Source organism: Pantherophis guttatus, chromosome 1, assembly GCF_059756535.1.
Source record: "Pantherophis guttatus breed Tessera chromosome 1, ASM5975653v1, whole genome shotgun sequence".
Taxonomy (NCBI): domain Eukaryota; kingdom Metazoa; phylum Chordata; class Lepidosauria; order Squamata; family Colubridae; genus Pantherophis; species Pantherophis guttatus.
In genome coordinates, this window is record NC_142063.1 from 90,232,406 (window position 1) to 90,259,443 (window position 27,038).

At 35.6% G+C, this 27,038-nt stretch overlaps 1 protein-coding gene across 2 annotated transcripts in view; it reads left to right on the top strand.

Annotated features, from left to right (window-relative positions):
• Nucleotides 1-27,038, top strand: part of LUZP2 (leucine zipper protein 2) — a 394,955-nt gene that overhangs the window by 301,854 nt on the left and 66,063 nt on the right. For both annotated transcript variants that reach the window (XM_034417240.3, XM_034417241.3), the window contains exons 8-9: nt 2,281-2,355; nt 2,895-3,059. In XM_034417240.3, the coding sequence (XP_034273131.2) occupies nt 2,281-2,355; nt 2,895-3,059 (240 nt within the window). The remainder of the gene's footprint in view (nt 1-2,280; nt 2,356-2,894; nt 3,060-27,038) is intronic.

A 27,038-nucleotide genomic window follows, 5' to 3' on the forward strand; every position in this document is an offset into this window, starting at 1 on the left:
TTTCATTTTCTTCTAACTACTCTGCAGCAAACAAAAATCCCTCTTGTTTAATTTTAAAAAGCAACATCCCCTCATTTCAGTTCCTAACTTTTACTTGACTCTTCATTCTGGTTTTCATTTCTGAAACCTGCTAACTGAACTATTCAGAAAATTCCACAAAGTTAAATTTTAGTCAAGTTAGTTCAGCCTTGCATGGTTTGAGAGCAGCCATCATGTGAGCCTGGTTAATTCTTTGGGACCTAGATCTCTAGACCTGTACTAAGCTGCTGTGTTTTACCCAAAGAAGGACCCTGGAGGCCACAGCTGCAATGCAGTTCTCTTGTTCAGTCAAGGATGTGACACAATTCTCCTCAACAAAGTACTTTACATCTGAAGCTTTTTGTTCAGTTCTCCTAGTTGCTAGAAAAACTGGATGAGAGGCTCAGAGTGACACAAGGTGAAGAAAAGTGTTAACTTCACTTTGATTTAAAAACTGGCCAGAGAATCACATTGCTTTATAAAGCAGCCATCAAGAGGTTCTGTGCACAATTTTTCATTAAATGAAGCATCCCTTAATAGTTTTGCACTATTGCCCAAAAATCTAATTTTTCCCTTAACTGTTTTAATTTACTTTCCATATCTGTAGAAGGATTCCAAATTAGTTTTATATTTATTTTGCTTTGAATGTTTTGTTAATTTGTGGTAGAAGGTAAGCCATTCCAGTTTTTTTCTTCCATCCACTGGTTTATCATAATGGCACATTAAAATGTAAAGGATGAAGCTGTCTCTTCCTATAATTTTATAAAGGAAATATGAAAGTCAGACATCTGGATGGTGGTAACTTTGGGAAAAATTAGCAACGGACTCTAGTAATTGCTTGTTTGGCAATGTTTAGCGAAGAGCCCTAAATGCAATGTCCTTTATGACTTGTGAGATAAAACCTTGCAAAGCAATTCATATGCTAAAAATGTCCAATGCTGTATAAAAATTTCTTATAGCCAACATAACCATCTGGTCCACTATCCTTTCCCCACTTCTTTTACATAAACATTAGACATAACCATAAAATTATTTAAATTTGGGGGGAAAGCAATTATCTACCAATTACTGTGGTAGTCATATTTATTTTTTAAAAAATAGTCTTTCATATATGGTAGTTAAACATGGATGGGCTGAAGATGACCCAAGTGATCATGTTGCTGGAGTAATAGTTAACTAATTTCAAAGCATAGGTTTCTAGTCCCAGTGAACTAAACTCAAACAAGGAGCATTACTCTGTTTACCACTATAAGGAATGGCTGGTGTTAATGGCCTTGATGCATTAGAGATTGATTCACTAATGTCAGAAGTTGCCAATTATTCAGGGTCCTCTCTTATATAATCTGGATATATTTTTTTGGCATGGTCAATCATGTGCAATTTAATTCCATAGTTAGTAATGTTGCATTGATATCAGTGGACAGAATGTTGTACTGTCAGTTTTGTCCCAAACAGCATATTTTCCACATTCGAAAGCATGGTGTGTCTACATAAATCTTTTATAAAATGACTGGCCAACTGAAATAGTAGTTTCATGCTCAGAGGGCAATCAGTAATGTTGCAAAGTATTCAAAGCAGCTGATTATGCAAAATGAAATCACTGTCTATCTGGTAGCAAAGACCAAAATTTATGGGGTGAAGAAAAAGTTATTAAATAATTAACATACCTCTTACAATCTGAGAAGAGGTATCCAAGAAAGAAAAGTGACAGGAATTCTTTATTTTTCCTTTTTCAAATTATGACTCCTAATTGGTTTTCTCCTGCAAGATTACAATACATGGACAAGAATAAAATAGGGAGACCCACGATGCAGCATATGGAAAAGTTCCATATGTTCTTTCAGTTCTTTTATTTGGTTTAAGAAAAAGAATGAAGAAAAGTTGTCTTTTCACATGTATGTGAATTGTAGTCTTTTTTTATGAATAAAATGCCTTCCAATGATCCAAAGTTATTCAAGAATTACCACATATGTGTTTCAATGAAATTTCTAAACATTTAAGCACAAGATGGAATATTTTGGTTCCATTGAAACTGATAATAAAATAGTCATCAGAAAGGGATTTTAAAATGTTCCTTTTTATGTCTTTCTTCTACACTCCCCGATATTCCCTAAAGAAACTATTACATTGTCAAGATTTTTTTCCTCAGAGTTTGATCTATTTTAGTTACCTTATTCTTCTTCCAGATATGTTAGATGAGTTTAGTGGGTAAAAAATTGGTTCATAATTTATACTAGCTATTTTTTTTTTAATTTCCCACAGGCACAGCAGCTTACAGACTTGGAACAAAAACTAGCAATTGCAAAGGAAGAATTGGAAAAAGCAGCTCTTGACAAAGTAAGTCCTCTTCTGAGTATATCCACGAGCTCTATTAATAGGCAGCTTTCGGGCACCCTAATTTAGAACTGAAAATCTTATTCTTGTAAAAACATAACCATAATTTTGATTTTACATGTAATTAATGTTTCTTTTGAAAAGTGAAAGCTACCATGTCGAGTCCTAACATCCCACTAAGCCATTATTTCTTTCATCTATGCAGTATTGAAAAAGATACCATGAGCTGATTCACACTGAACACTAAATTATAAATTGTGGGTTTCAAATCACATGCTAAGCCAAAAGCAAACTAACCATACCATGGTTCAGTGTGGTGAGTTACTCCCACCATTTTGTCCGACCATTAGTCTAGCTAATCCAATGCTGTTTTTGCAACAGTTGTCGTACTATGCCTTTCCCTTCCCAGGGAGTGGTCCCTGGACAACTGAGGTAAGGAACATAGTTTTATCTATTCTTCCTATATTGTATCTGATCATTTACTTGATGAAATTGGTTTGAGTAAATTATTCCTTATAATCCTGTGACATCCCCCCCCCCAGGAATCACAGCTGAAAGCTCTGAAGGAGACTGTACAACTATGCCTCTCATCTGTTTTGCACAATCAGTCTCCTACTGCCAATATTATCCCTTCAAGATCAACCGAGAGACGGACATCATCTTTTACAAATGGTTCAAAAGCTCCATTTCAAGTGACAAACACCAAGGTATCTGGTTTTGGTTTTTTTTTAATGGACATTTGTCTCAATATTCTACCAAAATAGAACTAAAACTTTACTAAAACTGGAGAAATTTTAAAGCCAATACTAAATTTTAAAGTCAGTACTAATAGATTCTATACTATTCCATTCATTGATACAATAAAGTTTCTTATCAGTTAATCTCATCTCCTGGTAACATACAACCAAACATCCATACTGTTTTGTTATAACACTACCAAAATAGTTTGCCAGTGCTTTCTTCCAGATTCTTTGTTTATTTGTTTATTTATTTTGTTTACTTCCCAATCTAGGCTTTTGTCCTGAAAGTTTCAGCTAGGAAATTTCCATTCAAGTAATTGCTAAGGTCTCCCCTGTTTAAATTCTGAGTCCAGACAAGGTTGTAGCTATAAATTCAGATCCTATTCATTGTGCTTATTGAAAAAAAAGTATTATCCAGCAAAAGGTTATCTGTTGATGTTTGCTGTTAAAATCAATGGCGCATATTGGCCCTGACACACTTCTGTTATATTACTGTCCACAGAGTTTTGTTTTGTTTTTGTTTTTTGTTGTTGTTGTTTTTCTTAATTATTATTATTATTTTTAATTGAGAAGCATCATCAGCAGTGCACTGATGATGTTACCTGGTTTAAGTAATGAAACATCTGCAAGAAAACAACCAAGCTCCAAGGACATCTCATTTCAACCCTGAACTACGAATATTTTCCATTCTTTTGATTTTTTAAAAAATTGTGCAGTACCACAGAAACATTAAATACTCTTCTAAATACTCTTCTAATATGCCGCAAGAGCAGTAAAATGCCATGCATGTATTGTGACTATGGCTGAATATGGTTCCCAAGGATAATTGTGATCGCTGTGTCACCATGCAATTGATAATGTTATGCTAAGCAATATGCTTCAGCCATGATGTATAGGTACTTTTAGAGATGTTTTCTATTTCCAAAATCAATTTATTTACCCTGGTACTTTGTGAATATCTAGAGTCCAGAAAAAGTTATTTCAGCAATCAGATTATTTCAGAATGCTTTATTTACATCTTCATACACTTCTGATATCCTGTGTAATAGATATATTTTTGTAGGAGCGTCCATACATCATCACTTATATATACAAATATATTCAAGTAACTCCTAATTAAGACTATGATTTTCTACCAGTAATGTGCTTGAACCTATGTTAGTGTGATGAACCAATGTCATTGGACCATTTCTCATCAATAGAAACTTTGGCCATATAACTATTCTGGTTTACTTGAAGATGTCCCAGTTATGTAAAGATAGTCATAGTCATCTTTCATTCTAAAGCAGTGGTGGAATTCAGCTGGTTCGAGCTGGTTCAGGTGAACCAGTAGTTAAATTGCTGGCTGGCCCCTCCCCTTCCCACCCTGCCCCTTCCAGGAGTCCCCATGTGCCCCATTTTTGCTCCCAGGTAAGTGCAGGGAGGCTTCCTAGGCCCAAAATGGGGCACAGCATGGTGGTGGCACGCCCCTTTCCCCATGGCCCATTTTCACTCCCAGGAGGCTTCATGGAGGCTTCCTAGGCCTGTTTTTGCTTCCCGGGAGGCTTTAGGGAGGCTTCCTAGGCCCACTTTCACTTCCCAGGAAGTTTCAGGAAGGCCTCCTAGGCCCGTTTTTGCTCCCAGGAAGGTGCAGGAGGCCGAGTGCTGCCTATCATACCCCTGGCCACACCCACCATGGCCATGCCCACCCAGCTGGTCATTAGGGCAGAGAACCAGTTGTTAAATTATTTGAATCCCACCAGTGTTCTAAAGGTAAGAGGTAAGAATGATCTATAGATCATTCTTGACTTACAATATTTTGTTTAGTGACTTATTTCATTTGAAGCTACAACAGCACTGAAAAAAGTGACTTATGACTGTTTCTCATGCTTAGGACCATTGCAGCATCCCCTTACTCACATGATCAAAATTTGGATGCTTTGCAACTGATTCATATTTATGAAGCTTGTAGTGTCCCAGCGTCCTGTGATCACATTTTGTGATCTTCTGACAAGCAAAGACAATCAGAAAGCCAGATTCACTTAACAACTGTGTTACTAACTTAACAATTGCGGTGATTCAATTAACAACTGTGGCAAGAAAGGTTGTAAAAGGGGGCAACTGTCTTTCTTAGCAACAGAATTTTTGGGCTCAGTTGTGGTCATAAGTAAAGGTCTACATCCATCTCTCTGTCTCTGTCTCTGTCTCTGTCTCTATCTATCTATCATCTTTGTGTAAATAAACAGAATAAAACCAGATTTTTTAAAAAAATGGTTGAGTAAATATTATTCTTGATTATCTTGTGAAGCACCTATGACATGTTTCTTTTCTCAGCAGTCAGAGCTGAAATTTCAAAAAGAGAAATACTTCATCAATTTTACAAAATCAGTCCCCTACTATTAGGTCCCCTACTATTAGGCAGGAAGGTCTGCAATAGATTACAATGCAAAATTTTGCTAATAAGGCCAACAACGTTCACTCAGAATTTAACTCTTCTAGCAGGGGGGGCTATTCAACAGGTTCTGACAGGTTCTGGAGAACTGGTAGCGGAAATTTTGAGTAGTTTGGAGAACCGACAAATACCACCTCTGGCTGGCCCCCGAGTGGGGTGGAAATGGAGATTTTGCAGTATCCTTCCCCTAGAGTTGGGGGAAATGGAGATTTTGCGGTATCCTTCCCCTGCCACATTCACCAAGCCACGTCCACAGAACCAGTAGTAAAAAATATGAATTCCACCACTGCTTCATAGATGTGAGTGGTAACAAAAACAATGTGATTTGTTTGGCATTCCTTTTGGTAGATTCTGATGAAGTAGATAGGAAGTTTTCTAGGTTTCTTCAGGAAATTGAGGTGGTGCATCCTTTCTTGAAGAAGACTTCCAACTATCATCCTATCTCTATTCCTTATTCCCTTTTTAGGAAATATTTTTAACAAGGTGGTAAAGAGAGGGTGTGATGTAGTGGGTAATATGTTGAACCAGGAGCAAGAAGACTCAGGTTCTAGTCTTCCTGTAGGCATGGAAATCAATTCAGTGATCTTGGGTCAATTTCTACCTCTGAGCCTTCAATCAGGATGAGCAAAAAATGATTGAAAAACAAACCCCTCTTAACATTAAGCATTGATAAGCTCCTCTGTAAGAACTAGACAAGCACAGCTTAAAACCAACAGACTGTATGATTAGGCAAAACAAATATGAAGAGAAACAACAACAACATTTCTGAGGAGGTGATAAGACCTCAATTACATTCCAAGGCATTTGATAGAAGCAGAATTGATCATTCCCAATAATTTATCCTTCTCAGAATCTAAACATGGGAACTGTATGCTGGCTGATCTTATCTCCTAGCCGCCATAGCAACCTCTTGAGATTGAGTATTGGGCATTGATTTACAGTGAGTTTGCTCTTTCTTACGGTTATTAAGGGGTGAAATGCTCCCAGTTCGGACCGGATCACCTGATCCGGTAGTGATGGAGTCGGGTGGTCCAGAGAACCGGTAGCAAAAATCCCTGCCCCCCCCAATTGCCCAGCTGAGCTGTACAATCATCAGAGGCTTTTTTTTTTAATTTTTAAAAGCATTTTTTCTACATTTTTTCGGCCGAAGAGATTATAGAAAAAATGCTTTTAAAAGTAAAAACAAAGCCTCTGCCAATCAGGCAAGTCAGCAAGGATCGTCAGAAGCTTAAAAAAAAAGAAAAAGCATCTGCCAATCAGGCAAGTCAGCTGCGATTGTCAGAGGCTTAAAAAAAAAAGAAAAAGCCTCTGCCGATCAGGCAAGTCAACTGCGATCATCAGAGGCTTTAAAAGCATTTTTTAAACAACCTCTTCAGCCGAAGAGGTTATAGAAAAATAGTTTTAAACGTAAAAAAATAAAAAAAGTTGGCCACGCCCACTCAGTCATATTGCCCCTACACCAAGCCATGCCCACAGAACCGGTAGTAACAAAATTTACATTTCACCACTGGGATAAGCACTGATTGGTGACAAAGGAATAGAATGGCAACAATGACTCATGCTTTTATACTTTTATACTGTCCAGTTAGACTACTGCAATTACAAATAATTAACTTTGAACACTGCTCAGCACTGATGGCTAACAGCCACTATAGTATATAATATCTGAATTACACCTATGTTAACCTATTTCAAAGTGCTGGTTTAACCACTAAAGCCCATCATTACCTCTTGGTAGAATTTCTTTATCCAATGTATTGCCCCAGTTGGGGATGGGTTTTGTACCTACAGAAGATTACCTGAGTGAAGACATGAGACAAAGATTTTCCATACCAGGATCTTGTTTATGGAAGAGCTTATACCTGATGGTCTGGCTTATACCTCAACTAGCATCATTTATAAGGCATATAAAATGGGAATCCTCCTACAGGGCTTTTCAAAGTTTGTATGGCCTTCTTCAACTGGTGTGGGCACCAATTACTTTTATCTTGTAATTTTTATGGTTTGTCATGAATACCGTTTCATGGTCTGTAGTTTTGGATTTTAGAGTTGGTGATAATTATAAATATGATACATGCATAGTGAGACCCATGGTGATGCAGTGGTTAGAATGCAGTACTGCAGGCTACTTCTGCTGACTGCTGGCTGCCAGCAGTTTGGCAGTTCGATTCTCACCTGCTCAAGGTTGACTCAGCCTTCCATCCTTCCGATATCAGTAAATTGAGGATGCAGCTTGTTGCAATATTTTCAGGATCAGACTCAATAAGTTATGAGAGAATTAAGAGTTCAAATATATTTTCTTTTATTTACATAAGGCATTCTATATTCACTGAATATTCACAGATAGAAGCAAAGAAGAGAGTGTGTGTAGCTCCTTATATATACAATGGGTGGAGCTAGATATGGGAGTGGTGAAGTATGAATACATTAAGAAATGAAGAATAAATTAACCCCTGACATCCCGTTCATATACTATTTACACATTAGAGAATAAGGCATTTACTTGTGACAAATCCCCCTCTAAATGCCGATTCGATATGCTACATTTATTACATTCAGATTCAGAACAATATAATACATATAATTTGGAAGTCAAATATTTATGTTGCTTAGATGGCAAAGGCTTTGTCAATATGTCAGCTAACTGTTCCGATGTCTCACAATGCACTGCCTTAATAAATCCATCTTGAGATAATTGTCTCACATGTTTAAATTTTATGTCTATATGTCTAGATCTCTGTCCAATGGCGTTGGATCTAGATATTTCAATGGCTGCTTTATTGTCTTCGTGCATGACAAAAGGTAGTGCAGGTGTTTTCCAAACATCAGAAATCAGATCATTAAACCATACAAGGTTATTTGCTGCTTTAGATAAACAAACATATTCCGCTTCTGTTGTTGAAGTGGCCACTAAATCTTGTTTGCCAGTGTACCAGTAAACTGGACAATCGTTTAGGAGAAATAAGTAACCAGATGTACTTTTTCTGCATGAAGTGTCTCCAGCCCAATCTGCATCTGCGTAACATGTGAGTTTCGGTTCCTTGACATTATTAGGTTCTAACATTAAGCAAAAGTCTAATGTGTTTTTTAAATATCTTAATATTCTTTTAACAGCTTCCCAGTGATACATAGTTGGTTTGCTGACATGTCTGGACAATAAATTAAGGGGTAAAGCGATGTCTGGTCTTGTCCAATTAGAAATGTAAAGAAGTGAACCTATGATTGATCTATAGAACGTGTTATCTTTGAATTCAGGGGATGATTCATCAGCATTTCTTAGGAAATCAGTTTGCATTGGAGTATCACAGGGCTTAGCATCATTTAGGTTACATTTGTTCAAAAGTTCTGTGATCTTATCTTTCTGAGAAAGCTTGAATCCCCTTTTAGTCTTACTAATTTGAACACCAAGATACTTATTTACTTTACCTAAGGATTTCAATGAGAAATGTTCATTTAACTTTGTTACAAATGTTTCTCTTCTTTCTTTGTGATTACCTATATATAAAATGTCGTCCACATAGATCAATACAAATTCTATGTAATCATTACCCTTTTTAACAAAGAAACAATTATCAGCAGTGGTAGCATTGAATTCCATAGTTCTTAGTACTTTTACTAAACAATCATACCATCGTTTACCAGATTGTTTTAGCCCATATAGACTTTTGTTTAATAACCAAATCTCATTCTTATTTGTATATTGACTGTGAGGTGCCCTTACATATATTTCCTTATCTAATTTTGCGTGTAAATATGCAGTCTGTATGTCATACTGGAATACATCGAGATTGAGTGCTGATGCTACAACTAGAGCCGTTTTTACACTTTCAGTTCTTACTGTGGGGGAGTAAGTGTCAGTATAGTCCTCTGGATATTTCTGTGCATAACCTTGTGCAACTAATCTAGCCTTGTATAGAGTATTGCCTCCCTCTAAATTTTTAATTTTATATATCCACCTAGTGCCAATAATTGTTTTGTCCTTTGGTGCAATCGCAGGTGTAAATACATTTAATCCTTGTAAGCTTTCCATCTCTTTTGTCATTGCTAATTCCCACTTTTCTTTTTCTTTAGGAGGAAGTTTTAACACTTCCTCATATGTGCTAGGTGTCATAGTTTCTCCATCCATATGCATTATATAATCTTTATATTTATTTGGTATTTGGTTTCTAGTGTTTCTAATTGGTTTCTCGGGTTTACTATTATTGTCATGCAAATATCTTGCTTCCTTTTTTGTTAATGTATCTGTCTTTATTTTGTGTTGACTGTTTGTCCATGTTTTGGTTTTGTTTTTATATTTGTTGTCTTTTTGCTTTTCTACAGTTCTTTTCTCTTGGGATTTAGTATCTGTGTTGTTGTTTGGGAATATTTCATTAAGATGTATTCTAGACCAGTTGGCCTGTTCATGAAACACAGCTGTTCTGGAAACTATAAATTTGTTATTATTATCAATGAATCTGTATCCTTTTGTACCTGTCTCATATCCCATAAATCTAAGTCTTCTAGACACATTTTCTCCCTTTCTTCTTAATTGTTTAGGTATGTGTACGTCTGCGGTGACTCCAAAAATGTGCATGTGTGCTAGTTTTGGTTTTCTATTATACATCACTTCATATGGTGTCTTATTCACAATGCTGGACCAAGTTCTATTTTGTGTGTAATTGGAATATTGTAGGGCTTCTGACCAGAATTGTTTGCTTAAGCCAGCATCTTCCAATGTGCATCTAATCATGGTTTGTAATGTTGAGTTCTTCCTCTCTACAATTCCGTTCTGGAACGCGGAAAATGGGCTAGATGTGTAATGTAACATCCCTCTGTCCTTCAACCATTGGGAGAATTCCTTAGACATGAATTCACATCCCCTATCTGTCATTATTTGTTTTATTTTGATATTGTGTTGTGTTTCTACGCGTTTGTAAAACTCTTTAAATTTTTGAAAGGTTTCATCTTTGTGTTTTAATGTGTAAACAAATCCATAGCGACTATAGTCATCCACAATAGTTAAGAAGTAACGTTTTTTATAAATGATTGATGGAGTCAGTGGACCAACCAGGTCCATGTGTACTAAATCAAAAATCTTGTTAGTTGACCTTGTAGATTTTCTAGGCCTGGGACTAGTTTTTAGTTTTGTAGATTTACATACTGAGCATTCCAAATAGTTTTCACAATTTTTTATTTTGACACCTTCTGCGTGTTCAGTCATTTTCTGTACTACAGGAAAACTAGCATGTCCTAACTTCCTATGTAAGACATGAGCACACTCATCATGAATTGGCTTACCTATTTTTGGTTTTTTCTCATTATGTGCATCCTTGTTATCATGAGCTATTTTACATTCATCATTGTCACTGTTGCTAATGTTTTCATTATCTAGTTCAATACAATCTCCCATATTTGAATCAATGTTGTGTAGCCATTTCTCTTTAGTTATTAAATAAGGTAGGCCTCCTTTAATCATTACTGTACCTATATCTGTTTTATTTTTCTCCAAAGTTGCTTTTCCTTTTGAAAACACAATATTAATATCAGAATCTCTGCTTAGTTCAATGGCACTTAATATGTTATGAGGTATCTCAGGTATCAGTAATACCCCCTCTATTTTTCCTATACCAGGCAAGGTTACATTTCCTCTTCCTAATACTTGGACCTTTTCTTGGTTGGCTACCTTTATTACAAATTTATCTTCTATAAATGAAGATAGTATGTTTTTATTAGTAGTAGTATGATTGGTTGCTCCAGAATCAATAAGCCAATTATTATCCTCAGTTTGCTGTATGTTAGTGTTGTCTTGCTTGTTTAGTCCATTTAGTGAACCAGATTTTCTGTCCTTTGAATTATCTCTACCCCCTCTATATTCTTTGTAATTTGGTGGGCTTCTATATCTATGTCTATCAATGGAAGACTGTCTATGGATGTATTTGTTTCTGTGTTCTGACCTATGTCTTTCTTTTGTAATTTTGGGACAATCTCTTCTATTGTGTTCCCTGGATCCACAATTGTGGCATCTGAATGTTTCATTATATCTTTCTTGGAAAACCACTTTTCTATATGGTTTATGTTCAATGTGATTGTTAGAGCGGCTCTTCCTTGAATTGTCTTCAGCTATTAACTTATTGGATAGACTTTCTATGGATAAATATCCAAGATTGATTGTGTCTAAATGTGACATATAATTGTCCCATGATGGGTCAAGTGAGTTTATGATAACACTCTTCATTGTTTGGTCTGAAATCACCTCCCCCCTTAAATGTAGCTCAGCTCTTATTTTGTTTAAAGATATTAAATGTTCACTTATGGAAACCCCTGGTTTTATCCTAGAAGAAAAGAAATCTTTAGACATTCTTGTGGTGGTAGCTACACTATCACTGTGAAACAAATTGAACATGCATTGAATAATTTCTGAGACAGTCAGATTTTGCTTAATACTGTGATACATGGCAGGAGACACACTAGAAATTAATAAGAAAAATGCTCTATGGTGTAAGCAGTCTAACTTTAAAGTCCAAGGTCTTTTTGGGGGATTAGTGATGAAAAACAGTAAGTTTTCTTTCATAAAGACCACCTGGAGCTGCTGATACCATTCTTGTAAATTAATGCCATCTATTCTCAGCTTTGGGAAGTCACTGGGCAAGTTTCCGACATTATTAGGTCCATTACTTACAACCGGAGGTAGTCCGTGGTCTTGTAGATGGTGAAAATTACAAAACGGCGTGGGAATGCTCGCGACGAGTCTGCAGGGTCCTTTCGGCAACTCATGTCTTCCCGGGCCATCTGCGTAGTCTCGCGCATGCGCGTTGCTCATTTCGATCCTGGAGTCGTCGTGAGAGGTTCTTGTCGTTGCGGCTCGCTCGTTCAGCTCCTCCTCAGATGAATCGGTCTCCGGCTCGATCTTAGGGGTTCTGACGATGGTGTTTGTTCTTTTTCTTCTCTTGAGTGCGTTGGTGCTTTCATCGGTCTGCGGTGTGGGACGGTATTTGCAGGGCTCTCTTGGTTCAGGCGTTGGTACTCTCGTCGTCAGGATGGGAGCGGGTAGATTTTGAGACGTTGGCTTGCTCGTTCGTTTTCTGGTTGACTTTTTGGTAATTTTTAGTTTTGGTCCAAATGCAGCAAAAAGCGTTTTCATTGCTGACTTTATTTGAGTATCTGTTGAATCACCTTCACTTTCCGATTCTGATTCTTCTGAGGTGTTTGATTTTTCTTTTTCGTTTTCGTTATCCAGTAGTGCCTTTCGCGCCAGAAATTTTGAATCAAGTTTTCTGATTGGCTCTGCTTCGCTCCTTCTGGAGGTCTGTTGGAACCAAGATGGCTGCCATTCAAAATTTTGCGCGGGATCACCGTTTTTCTTCTTTATAGCATTCTTTTCTTTAGTCGTATCACTTACTATTTTGGAGTCTTTTGACTTTTCGGTGGCGATGTGCTTCTCTCTCGCTGCTCTGCTGTTTTTCAACATGTCTTGGAGGTTCGCGATGAGGCTTTCATCGTTTTTCTGGTTCTTTAACAGTTTTAATATTTCTGACCTGAGTTCGTTGTTTTCTATTTTAATTTCCTCTCGGTCACCATCTTCATCTATTATTTCTTCGTCTTCAGTTGTGTATTCTTCGGATTCTCTCGAAATTGCATTTGTGGACTCATCTATTATTTCTTGATCCGTTTCCATTTCTTTGCTGTATGCCCTGGTGTTGGGCCTATCTCTCTTAGACATATTTAAGTTTTTATTGAGTCAATTTAACCATCCTCTGCTACCAGCTTGTTGCAATATTTTCAGGATCAGACTCAATAAGTTATGAGAGAATTAAGAGTTCAAATATATTTTCTTTTATTTACATAAGGCATTCTATATTCACTGAATATTCACAGATAGAAGCAAAGAAGAGAGTGTGTGTAGCTCCTTATATATACAATGGGTGGAGCTAGATATGGGAGTGGTGAAGTATGAATACATTAAGAAATGAAGAATAAATTAACCCCTGACATCCCGTTCATATACTATTTACACATTAGAGAATAAGGCATTTACTTGTGACACAGATTGTTGGGGACAATATGCTGACTCTGTAAACTGCTTAAAGAGGACTGTAAAGCACTGTAAAGCAGTGTATAAGTCTAAGTGCTATTGCTATCATGGTCACCTCTTTTAATCAATCAAGAGATGGAAGTGAATTGTCCCAAACAACTTCTCATAAATATGTTCTGAATATATTTAATTATAAGATTCTAAATCAATAAGGCAGAGACTGTTAAACATAAAGATTCAAGGCTGTTCTCATAGGAAAACAGAAAATAGTAACTTCAACCTTCCATTTTATTTGGTATATAGTAAACCTAAGGGAGGGTTATTTTGCCTTTCATTAAACAGCTTATCGATTTCAATTATTTCTGCAAACAATATGCTACAGCAGCAATAAAATTATTATTAGTAGTATTATCCTTATTATTACTATTATTATATACACAACAATGTGAAATCATAATTGTCAGAACTTACCTTCATTTGCACTGAGATTTTTCCAACAACCTAGGATACAAAAGTGTGGCCTTTTGTAATTGACAGATTGCATTGTAAATTTTATTTATTTTATTAAATGTACTTAAATGTAAGCTGTCCAAGAAAAGTTCCTTTTGCAATTGATAATGGTAATTTTATCAATGCCAGTGGTTTTCAAGTGGTGTTCCAGATGTTTTGGGATTTCACCCAAGATATCTAATACCATTGGTACGCCAAAGTTGTTCTTCAGAAATGTTTTGGTTTATTTTCCCTTTTAAGCAATGTCCCACCTCAACACTGTCTCCTAGATACATTTCAAAATGTCTTCTTAGGCAACATTTCTGAAACACCATTATAGACTTTCTCTCCAGGGTTAAGAATAATCAATAAATAGATTGTAATTCATAACACGTGCCTTCAATATCTTTCACTGAGAAATGTGATTGCTTGTGAGATATTGTTGACACTAGGCCATGTCATGAATATATCTGGGAAAAATGGGTCATGAATTTGTTGCTTTGTTCATAGACATCTTATTGTAAATATATATTATCCATAGTTACAATTCCTGAAGTCTGCTACTATACTACTTGTTCTCAGTTAGTAATGAACCAGGTTTCATTTATACTCATCACAACCAAATTATATTATTGAACTATTATACTATATTATGATATTGAAAAAGACCATAAGGTAATAAATTGGACGAAAAATGCCTTGAAATAATATTAACTGCAAGACAAGCCAAACTAGTTGCTGCTTATAAAAAGTAGCAAAATTCATAAGTATTATATTTATAAGGTCACTGTCATATTTTGCACATATCAATTCTTTTTTAGACAAATATATATATATATATACACAGTATATACCCAAAAAGTTACACTGAAGGAATGGAACAGTTCTTTATATGTCTAAGGTTAATTAGCTTTAAAAACAAACCAGCAATTGATTGCTGGTGAGCAATTCCTAATTTGATCTGACGAAAAAGTTAACAGAATAACCGGTTGCAAGCAACCTTGGAGGTCTTCTAATCCAACCCCCAGATCAGGTAAGGTAAAAACCTCCAGTGTTGGAATATCCACAACTTCTGGGACAATTTTTTGCTTCAAACATTGCAAATAGTGAACACACTGTTTCTTGCAAAAGAATTTGGCTGACTAAATCAGTAATTGTTATCTGAAATGAAGGATTGTATTAAATTACTTTCAATTTAGTAAGAATTACATATCAACAACATAGAGAGCAGTCTGAAACAAGTAATAAAAATGATAGGAGAAGCTACTTAAAAGGAACACATTCATTTTATATTTAATTTTGTTAAATGTTCATGACAAGCCTGTTTTTTTTTTTTAATTTAAAAAAATCAATCCCTTTTAATGATGGAGAGTGTAGAAACGGAAAAGCTATTTTGCTGTTTTTTGTCTTAAGGGAATCTGTTCTTTTATCATTTAAAGCAGTTCTCCAATATGTACATGGACATTTCCAACAATTTTTTCTCTCTTTTTGAAAAGGGATCTTTCTACCTTGTTCTCAGAATATTGATTGCATTAATTAAAAAAATAGAAAAGAGATAGCCTCCAACAAATTAAAAATGTAAATGGGTAGGGGGGAGAGAAAAAGAAGAAAAAGTTTTAGAATATCTTTTGTTAGTAGTTATGAACTTATTGTTATGGAGTGCTGTTGCTTTATTATTACACATTTTTCCACTCTTTTGAAACTTTCTTGTTTATACTTCTGTTTTGTTTTTTTTTAATCTGAAAAAGCTCCAGACAAAGGGCTTCTTAATGATGTCTTTAGGATATCATTGAAATATGGGAAATGAAAGATGGCATTACTGTTGTAGAGGGAGGGCTTGGGGGGATAAATAAAGAGATGGTACTGTTGAATTGATGCTGTTGTGGCAGTTTTACATTTTGGGAGAAAAGCAACTAAATAGCAAGCAACTAAATAAGAATTAAAGTAAACACAGGAAAAACATGAATGGAGCAATACCTCTAATCATTAATCTATACAATCAACGTTGTTCAGTCCTCATTACTGCTAAACAATTGATCCGTTCTACTGTCATTACCTTTGGAAGATCTGGCAATAATCTCTACTTCTTGAAATTACAATCTATTTTTCAAATAAATCATTTTTGTTTGCTAAAAATGGAACTGTTGCTGATAACTTCATTTATCATAATATCCTAATTTAAATTCAGATTCTGATCTTTTGTTCAGAATATTCTTCTCTAAAGAAAAGAAAAGAAAAGACAATATAAATTTAATGATTGGGATGGGGAATTCTCTCATATAAAGTAAAAAACTCAAATTCTCTGAATGTGTATACTTTTTTTAAAAAAAAAAACTTCCATATAACAGTCCTTAGTGAAATATCTCCTTTTTCTTTTTACAAAAAATCATTTTAGTCAATATTTCCAAGCTATTGCTATGAAACTGTCAGAAAGATTTCTCACATCTAATAGTTATACCATTAATGACAAAGAATTGCTTTTAAGATGCATTCTATCCCTGAAGAGATATTCAGTTCAATTCAGATAAACTTTTAGCAGAATATTGTGATTGATTGATTGATTGATTGATTGATATATTAGATTAGATTAGATTAGATTGAGATATTTGTAAGAACTAGGATCACTTCTAAAGCCTGTCTTGTAAGAACAGGCCAAAGTTCTTCGAATTTGTACAGAGTGTATATCATTTATTTCTTCTGTATATATAAACAAAACAAAACTGAAACTTAAAAAAAATTAATTCGGAAAGCAAATCTAGCAATTTATCTATCAAACAGAACCCCCTGAGGTTTTTGCTTTTTGTTTTGTTAAATTAGAGTTGCTGTCTATTTTTTTTTCCTGTTTATAGTAAATATTAAGAAGACAAATATATATGTGCCAACAAGTCAGGATTAAAAACAAACACATATTTCTTTCAAAGAACTGTGAGATGTACACTGTGCAACATGTTTTGCTCCTTCTTGCCCCCATCATCCCTTCGGGCTCCAGTTCCAGAGATAGATGCCACAGAACTTAACTATATGTCTGAGGCTGAACCAGAGATTGGCCTATGAAAGCAGAATGTCCTGAGTCCAAACAAATAAATACATCAAAGATTAGGTGAGGATTAATAAGGCTAAAACAGAACTTGTCCTCCTTAATTCCTTTTTTTTTCCTGCAGTATTCTACATGAATCTCATTTTGCTAGGTGACTTTGCTGGGTGGATTAGGTTTATTTAGTTGCCATTAAGTAGAACTGTATTGTTTAAAAATAGTTGTTTGAAGTCATCACAGTCTGTTTCAAATATCTGTGCATTTTGCATACAGTTTGGCCGTAGCATGTCATTCTTTGATTTCCCTAAATGGCACCTTGATTCAATTGTTATTTGTTTTAGTAATTATTCTCGAGGCTCTTTCACAGAAAGCATTACTATTTGAATAGAATAACACATATTTCACAAATGAAAAATTATATAAACAATGATTGCCCAGCAGCTAGATAGCTAATGATAACTAATTGATACCAAATTTACTTTCTTAAAGCAGCTAACAAGTAAATCTATTAAACTTTGAGACCACGTGAATACCATATAATTTTGTTTACTCTAGGTCACATAGTAGGAAATTATTCCAGAAGATAATCTACCAATGAGTAGCTCAGATTTTCTTTCCCTACAGGATTAAATACAAGAACTGTCTTCAGTACTGAGTCATTGAATGGGAAATTTTCCTTCATATTTAGCAAGATACTCAGGTGAATCACTTTAACTGAGTCCCTGAAAATTTCAAATTAATCATTCATTATCTAGTTGCTTTATAAACATCTTTATAAACAAAGATGCAGCAAAGTATATAAATCATGTTCTACTTTCTAATATAGGTCATGTTCTAATTTCTGAAAATCTTCCTATGGTTTTATCATCTTCGTTGTAAAATGATACATTTAATAAAGCTACTCAGCTTAATAAAACTACTCAGGATGAGTACTTTAATAAAATCTTAAAAGATCCATGTATTATAGTACAGTTTTTGGATTACAAATTCCTTTATACTAAAAGGTTCTTCTGCTTGCATTTAAAAAAGCAAGTCAGGTGGTACCTGTGGCCAAGAAGACCAAATATATTCTTTCCTGGAACATGAATTGCTTCTCACAGTCAATGAAACACTAATCACTATACATGTGGACTATTGCAAGATGTTATACAGGAGGATGTTCTCGAAGGTCATGAAGAATTACAGCAAGTCCAGAATGCAGTGATGCAAGCAGTTTTGACTACACCTTATTATGCTCATGTAGCATCTCTGCTACATGAACAGATTTTAGTAGTGTTAGTAGGTACCAGTGAGCTTCTGCATGCAATTCAAGAAACTGGTTATCTCTTATAAAGCCTTTCCAGAACATGACTCAAAGGTTTGAATTATCCAAATTCTTCATTTCTTTACATAAGTCTTGAAGCCTTGCCTTTTTATCTCATGTTCTGGAATAAGTTGGTGAGATGGATGTCCACCCAGATTTTACTATGTTGTTTTGCTATGGCATATGTTCCACCATTATGGTTATTTTGTTGTTGTTGTTCATGTTGTTGTTCAATATATATATTGCAGCTATTTTTAACTTATAGATCATCCAGAACTATTGTTGAGTAAAATCAAATCAATCAACTTATGTTCCAAAGTAATTTTCTAACATAAAAGGACATCAAAACTAATAGGATGACAATGTACATGACTATTCTTTCTCTGATATGATTTAGGAACATTCATTAGAAATGAACATGAAATATCTTAATTGCATTGAGCAACTAAACTTTTTCAATTTGATTCCAGATTGTATATCTAAGTATTATAATTGAAATATATTGAATTCTTGGCCACAAAAATGCAGAAAGCATTGTTCATCATTGATGGATTGCTTTATCCTGCAGTATTTAGGAAATAATTTAGAGAATTGAACTATAATCCAGACAGTTTCTAATGGTACACATGTATGTCATTCCTATCTGAAAGCCTTAGCAGAAACCTTACATTTTCTAATGATCAATGTAACCCTAATATAATAAGCCTTGTTGCCCAGTATTTAGAAGGAAAAAAAACCCTGACCTTTAAAAGTTACCACAGAGGATAAGGTAAATTAAAATATAAATGAAAACTCTCTCTTGAAGTTTAAACAAGGCTTTCTGCTAACGTTAATTAGAATAATGAGTAGTTAATATTTGCTATCCTAAGATATTTCGTTTTAGCTGTGATGATGATGATGATGATGATGATGATGATGATGATGATGATTCACAATGTGAAATCACAGCTGTTCTTTAGCTGGTGTTGACCTTGATATGCATCAAGTACTTCCCCAAAACCCAGGATGTCATAATTTCATCATAGTATAGGTATGGATCCAGCAGTGTGATTTTTTTTTTTATGTTCCAGTTGTGAGACATTGTCATATCTTATTTTTATCTACTTTCCCCTCCATTTTTTGTAGAAGTTGATCATGTAATGCTTTTCCTTGCCAACAAGGAATCATTCTTAACCTTTTCCCATATCTCGCTTAGGTATTTTAAACAGTTTTTGATATTTTGGAAATGCAGTAAAAAAGAAACCTGCCAACATCTTCTGAAATCAACAGGTCTGTCTGTTTGTTTTGGTTTGTTTGTTTGTTTATTATTGAAACAGTCTTTCTCTCAATAAAAATAGGAAGCTCTTTTCTTATTTTCTTTCTTTCTATTTTTGATTCTACTGCACAGGTTTCTCACTTTATTTTTTTCTAGCTATCATTTGCATGAATGAGAACACAGGTGAGATTCTGAGCTGTCAACAGAACCATGAACTTCACAAATTAGTTGCAAAATCTTCACAATAAACACATTTAATAGCATATCTTCTTACAGATTCTAGAGACAAAAACATGTTAAAAGAAATGAATGAAATTGTTATGATCCAACTGTCGAGCCCCGGCTGGGACTCGCCATTCCTGGGGGGCTGGGAGAGCCGGGGTGTCAGAGACATCCATCAGGACGCCTGAGATGGTGGGGGGAGATCCAAATGGCAGATGGCTGTGCACAACAATGGATAGCCTACAGCCCTGTTGAGGTCGGCACAACGGCACAGCTTCCAGTTTCTGGATTCTTTCGGTGCTGCCCAATGATGTTTACGGAGTGCCGGCAGCATTGACGAGCAGGAAACACGAAAACACCGAACAGCTGATGGGGGGGATTGGGATAAGTGCCAGATGATGGTTTGAGGGCTGGGAGGGGAATAAATAGTGCTGCGTGGTGGTTGTGCGCAGCGCTGACTTTGACCCAGCAATCCGTCTTGTTCTGTTCTTTTGACTGTGTTGCAGCTTATATCAGTAAACCTTTGCAACCCAACATTGCTTACTGGTCTTCTTAGATGCCACACGAACCAGATAATAGACAAGGCCGAGACCAACAGTATTAACACAAATTGAGGTCATAGTTCTATATTACTTCATATAACATCATGCTTAGCATTCAAAAGCCTAATTATAATATGTGGAAAGATTTAGATGTGTCCACTGGGATTTTCTTTACTTTCCCATCTTCGAACAGCAGTCCATATCAAGTTTGTTTTTAAAAGAGAAATGCTGAAGAAACTAAAATCCAGTGTAAATGGATTTGATCATATTTTTCAGATCAAAGTGTTTATTGGAATTACTATCCAAATTTTGCATTGGTTCATAATTGAGTTGGCTTACAAAGACATGAAAATTAAAAAAATTACTTTAAAATCAACATATTGGTGCGATTAAAAGCAATGGCAAAATAACTGAGAATGTGAACAGAATATATCTGTGAGTAAACAACACAAGCTGAAACAATTTATGGATGAATGTATAGACTTAAATTCTTGTCTTTGAAATGTCTCTTTTCAAAAGTATTTTGTTTGTACTGTATTTTTGTTACATGCAAATGTCAATGATCTTTTAGGCAATAATATAGCATTGAGCAATGAGCAGAAAGAGAAAGGCGGTATTGTGGAATAAATGGACTTTTCTAAAGAAATCATTATACTGCAGTTCAATATAAAACATAGGGCTAACAAAGCAGCCAGTTACTGAAAAACAAAACAAAACAAAAAGCAAAAGTCAATTTCTAGTAAAGCATTTTAGTCAGGATGCAGTCTTCAGTGAAAGCACTGATCTGGCTTCAGTCAGATACCTGACTGATAGAAAGGGAGAGATTCATTACTCCCAGACTTTTTAAAACAAACTTCTCTATGGTATAGTAGGCTACCATTGGAGGGCATAGGAATATTCTGTTGAATTCCATCTTACTGACCATATGTTCCAGTCAATAGTCCACCGTGATCTCAGTTGTGGCACTGGATTACCTTGGTACCTTGCCCTGGGTTTGAGGTTCAGACTAAACTGACAGTCAGGAACAATGCAGGGTTTTCTATTATTCATTATAACCATGAGTTTTCTAAGCTTCTAACTTGTCCCTATGCATGGACTGTGACCCTCTCGTAGTCAAAAGACTCCTTGGTCATTTTTTGCCTGACAAGTAAGATAAACCTTGCAAAGCTGGAAAACTGATAAAATGGTGTGTTCTAGGCATCTGTCGGATCCATATTGTTTCCAGAATTTGCCTGGGAGTTTGCTTGCTGTTGGTTGCTGTTGGATACGGAGACAGTCTGGATAGTTGATGTGAGAATTAAGTTGTAAGATAGTGATTCCCAGGGCAGAAAAACTTGATATATAACTATCAACAACTGTTCAGCTTCAAACACCAACAGAATCCATTGAAGCATAGTATGGAAAAGAGTTAACGAGTGTGAACTTACAGGAGTGTAAAATAAAATTTGCACACTGATAGTGGACAAATAAATAAATAAATAAATCCATATATGGCTTCATTATAGTATTTCACAAAAATTCTCATCTAGCTGTGGCAATTCCTGTATAAAAGAGCCTCTAGTGAAGATCAAGCATAGCAACCAAGTTATGCCAAATGACTTCAGTGTTTTTTCTGGGGACCTAATGTTTGAGACAGATCAGATTGCTTATGCAGTAAGGCCATCTCAAGGTGCATTTCACCTCCATAGTGCTGGAGTCATCCAGGCTTGATTCCTTCTATTACATCTGCAACAACAACAACAAAAAAAAAGCTAGCATCGTTCCTCTATTCAGCATCTCCTTTATTAAAACACAGAAGGAAAGAAGGACAATCTGAAACAAATTGCATCATTCTGTGCAGACAACTTTGCAGACAAAGTTGGCTGGTTCTGTTTCTAGTTAAATTCCATAGCTGTGCAGGTGATAGAGATATACATAAGCAACTACATATCCCATTCCCTTTGTTTCTTTTCCACTTATAAATCTTGAGGACATGGACCTCTTGAGGATTTGTATGATGAGAACCACAACTAGCATACTTGATTTTATGACTTCTGGCAAATTCAATTGGCCATGATGGGATTGGCTTCGTGATTAAGGGTAGTGATCAATACATTATTGAGGAAAGAATGTGGTCCCAATACCTAAATAAAGGTATTAAAGAAACCATATTTCAAATCAAGAGGCCCAGAAAAGATTATGAAGAAGGTGCAACCTTTCAGTTTCAGATACAGTCAAATGAAATTGATTTTCTGGATCCATTTTAACCAGACTTTCTATGGAATATGGTTCTGAAACTGCTTTGGTCAACTTAATGGGTAGCATATGGGAGATATTGGATGGGGCAAACTGATTTTTCGAAATCTTACAACATTACCAATGTTGACTGCTTGGCAAAATTAAAACTTGGGTCATTATTTTAAAGCAGTTCTAGTTCTTTTTGCCAGGCTATACCTAGATAATTCATCTAGGCCACTAATCTTTGATGTCTCATTGGATATTTCTTGTCTACCATATCAGGCTTTGGAATGCAGAATCATTAGTATTCTAATTATATCTAGCTCTATTGCTCTTTACCAACCAATTGTAAGGAAGTGATCAGTTTAATAATAGTCTGAAAAAAAGATAAAACAAAATAAAATAAAATTCAAGCAAGATAGAAGTACTATTAGTAAATAGGAAATTGAAATTCAGAATTTCAGTTCATCCTAGTTTGGACAACGCTGTCCTCTGCTTCAAAGATCAGTCAGGGGATGTTTCTTCTACTGGATTTATAGATGGCAGCTATAGCCAGGCATATTTTAATGCAATTATATCAGATGTTACAGCCTATTTTGCTTAGTATAATGCTTTGAATTTGAGGCTAGCATATTTGAAATTGTGCAAAATACAGTAGTTAGCATGCAAAATGATCCAAGGAAATAGATGATATAATGCCTGTTCTTAAAAATCTATATTGATTTCCTGTTGGCTAGCTTGCATAATTTCATGTATTGATATTGATTATTACAGGTATAAATAATGTAAGGCATAAATATTCCAGACTCCTTTGTTTCTGGGATGTTACTGTACAGATACATAACAAGCCCTGAACTACATAATTCCTAGGACTGATATTCCTGGTAAGAACTGAGGAAGCCAGGAAAATGATAAGATTGCCAGCCACAGAGAATTTTTCCATCATTTCAATATTTTCAGAAGTAACTAAGTTATAAATCTTGGCTAGTGGTTGTTGTGCTATCAGGAAAAGAAAAGAAGGATAGGCAGTGATACTCCATGGGCAGCATTTTTGACAGCCCAGGATCAAACTGATTAAGACTTAGACAGGCCAAGCATGAGCAAGTCAGCTTGCTTTGGGGACTTTCCATTTCAAATTTTGGACTAGTTGACATCCTGAGCTTGACAGCTGAAATGACCTTGCTTTATAAAATGTTTCCTGTGTTCGTTTTTCATGACTGTGTGATTCTTGACAGACTTCAGGAATGCAACATGAGTCTTATGCTGTTTTACTAAAATCATATCCTCAGACCAGATCATTTTTACTGAGTTGTGCTATATTTGTTGAAGGGACATTGTGTTTATATGCATTGCCGAAAGGCAGTGAGACTTCTACCTACTTTGTAAAAAAATCACAAAAAATTGTGGCAATGTGACCCAGCTGTTTTTATTTCAGATCCTACAAAGACTATTACTCTTGCAGAAGATTCTAGGAATTCATCACAAGCAACATTTTTGGAATTACTATGTGTTCTATTAACACATAATACATTAATAAAACACATTATATATAATACATTAACAGTATTGCGTCAGGTGTGTATGAATAGAAGTATAGATGCAGGCAGGTAGGCATAAATCTGGTTACATATTGCACTGAGATGGACAGAATCAGGGGTGGGTTCTACTTACCTTTACTACCGGTTCGCAATGGGGCCGCATGCGCAGAAGCTTCCTGATGATGTCAGGGTCAGTGGGCAGAGCCTCCGCCGGTTTTACTACCGGTTCTTGCGAACGGGTCCAAACCGGAGGCAACCCACCACTGGACAGTATGTATGTATGTATGTATGTATGCATGCATTCATGTATAAAGAAATGTACACCCTTTTGACTTCTTGACATGTCTTTGTAGTTTTCCTGGCAAAAGTTTTGGACGTTGTTTACCAGTTCCTCCTTCCTAAGGCAAAGAGAGAGTGACTGGCTTCAGGTGTAAGATAAAGATTCCTTCTTTTTATTTTTAAAATGAGTGTTCATGATAGCATTTATGCAGGGGAGGGAGCTTCTTTTCACACAGAGTTTTCTAAAATAATACAAAATCTCACCATATGGGCCTCTCTACAAGAATTAGAGAGTTTGTGTCCTTGGTGCCCTGGAGGTCTCTTTTGTGCTATCTGAACACAAGCATCCCACTTTCTCTTTGGTAACGTTTGCCCATTTGGTCCCAGATGTAGCTGCTGGGAATGGGTAAGAATTTTCTTTTGGCATACTTATGATGTGTGTGTGTGTGTGTGTGTATGTGTGTAAAAGAGAGGTAGGGAGAAAGAAGAAAGCAAAACTGACATTCTACATCCTTAGGAGTATGGGTTTTCTTTTTTTTTTCCAGGGCATTCAGTCAAAATGGAAAGTAGAGAGGGGGCGACAGTCGAGTATCCTGCTTCAGGCTTCCATCACACACATTCAGATACAGTTGCTTTGAAGATTATCAGTTTTACTTCAAGGCTAAAGAGTTAATAAGAAATAAAGAATGTAAACAAAAGCAGAGACTTGCCTGCAGAGTTTACTTTGAAATAGACCATGCAGATGACTTGTCCAAAGTTAATCCTGGGTGCCAAGAGCCAGGTCAGAATTGTCAGCCAGCCCAGAAGTTCAAGGTTTCTTCAACAAACAGGAATGTCACACAAGAGTTGGAGGTCAGACATCATTTCTAGCAAATAAACATGGTGAGAACTGTGTGTTAAATAAAGCAGTAAATCAAGTCTAGGCCATGACTTTGAAGAATGGGGGGATTTGAAAAATGTTCAAGCCAAAACCCCTGTCCTTCCTGGGTCTATTCAGCTGACCTCAGAAAAGAAAATAAGAGATGATTATAGGGGTGTCGGTTGGGAGTTTTTTGGCAGAAGACAAGAAAATGTTCTTAGTCTCCCCCATTCTTCAGTAAACATTCTCATCATTGATAGAGAAAAATTATTATTATTATTGTTGTTGTTGTTGTTGTTGTTGTTGTTGTTGTTGTTGTTGTTGTTGTTATTATTATTATTATTATTATTATTATTATTATTATTATTATTATTATTATTATTATTATTATTATTGGACCAATTCCCAAAGGGCTACCCTGCTATTTACAAATTCTAAATTTGCCGGACTTGAACATTTTTTTTTTTATTGCAAAAGTTTTACAATTACATTTTCACCCCATTCCCCCCCCCTCAACCCACCCAAATCTCCCAACCTCATCCTCCCTAACCCTCCCTAACCCTCCCCTCCCCCCGGACTTCCATACAATATACTCAGATCAAGAAAAAAAAACCTCCTTTGTAAAAAAACTTGAACCCCTCCCTCCCCCTTATAATTTTTCATCTTCATTACATTAAAATATTTCTATCTTAATATAACATTTTCAAATAAAAACTATTTGTTCTGAACATAATCTATCCACTTTTTCCATTCCCATTCATAAGTCTCTTGTGAACAATCTTTTAAATATGCCGAAATCTTAGCCATCTCTGCAAAACTGGCCATCTTCAAAGTCCATTCCTCGATCGTGGGCAAAGCTTCATTTTTCCAGTATTTACCTATCAATAATCTCGCAGCTGTTATCATGTACAATATCAACTTTGTTTCACCCGAAGTAAAACCCTTAACTATACCCAATAAAAACAGTTGTGGAGAAAATTGAACTTTTTCTTCAAAACATTCTGCATAACCCACCAAATTTTTATCCAAAAAGCCTTAACTTTCTTACAGGTCCACCAAACATGATAATATGTAGCATCTAAACAATCACATCTCCAACATTTTGGCTGAACATTAGGGTACATACACGACAATTTTTGGGGGTCTAAATGCCATCTATAAAACATTTTATAAAAATTTTCCCTTAAATTCTGCGACTGTGTAAATTTAACGTTCTGAACCCAAATTTTATCCCAAGTTTCCAACATCACTGGTTCTTCAAAATTTTGTGCCCACTTAATCATACAATCTTTAACCAATTCAGTTTCTGAATCCCTTTCTAACAAAACATTATAAAGCCTTTTAATATGCATTGGACCTTTCTCTTTTATATGTCTAACCAGTTCTTCTTCATGCAACATAATACCAGTTTTTTGGTTCTCTTTCCATCTCAGTTGAAGTTGATTATATTGTAACCAAGTTAAGTTAATCCCTTCGTCCAACAGTGTCTCTAATGTCTTCAACTGCCATCTGCCCGCATCTGTAAAAAGAACCTCTTTATATAAAAAACCCCCGAGTGACATTATATTTGTATTCCACATAATATGACCAAGATCCAGCCATAGCGGTATTTTGTAATCCCATTTGAGTCGGTGCTTCTTCCAAACCCTCATCAAAGAGTCTCTAAGTATATGGCTTTTAAATACTTTATCCACTTTATTCTCATAGAGTAAGTAAGCATGCCATCCAAATTCAAGATCGAAACTTTCTATATTCAATATTCCAGT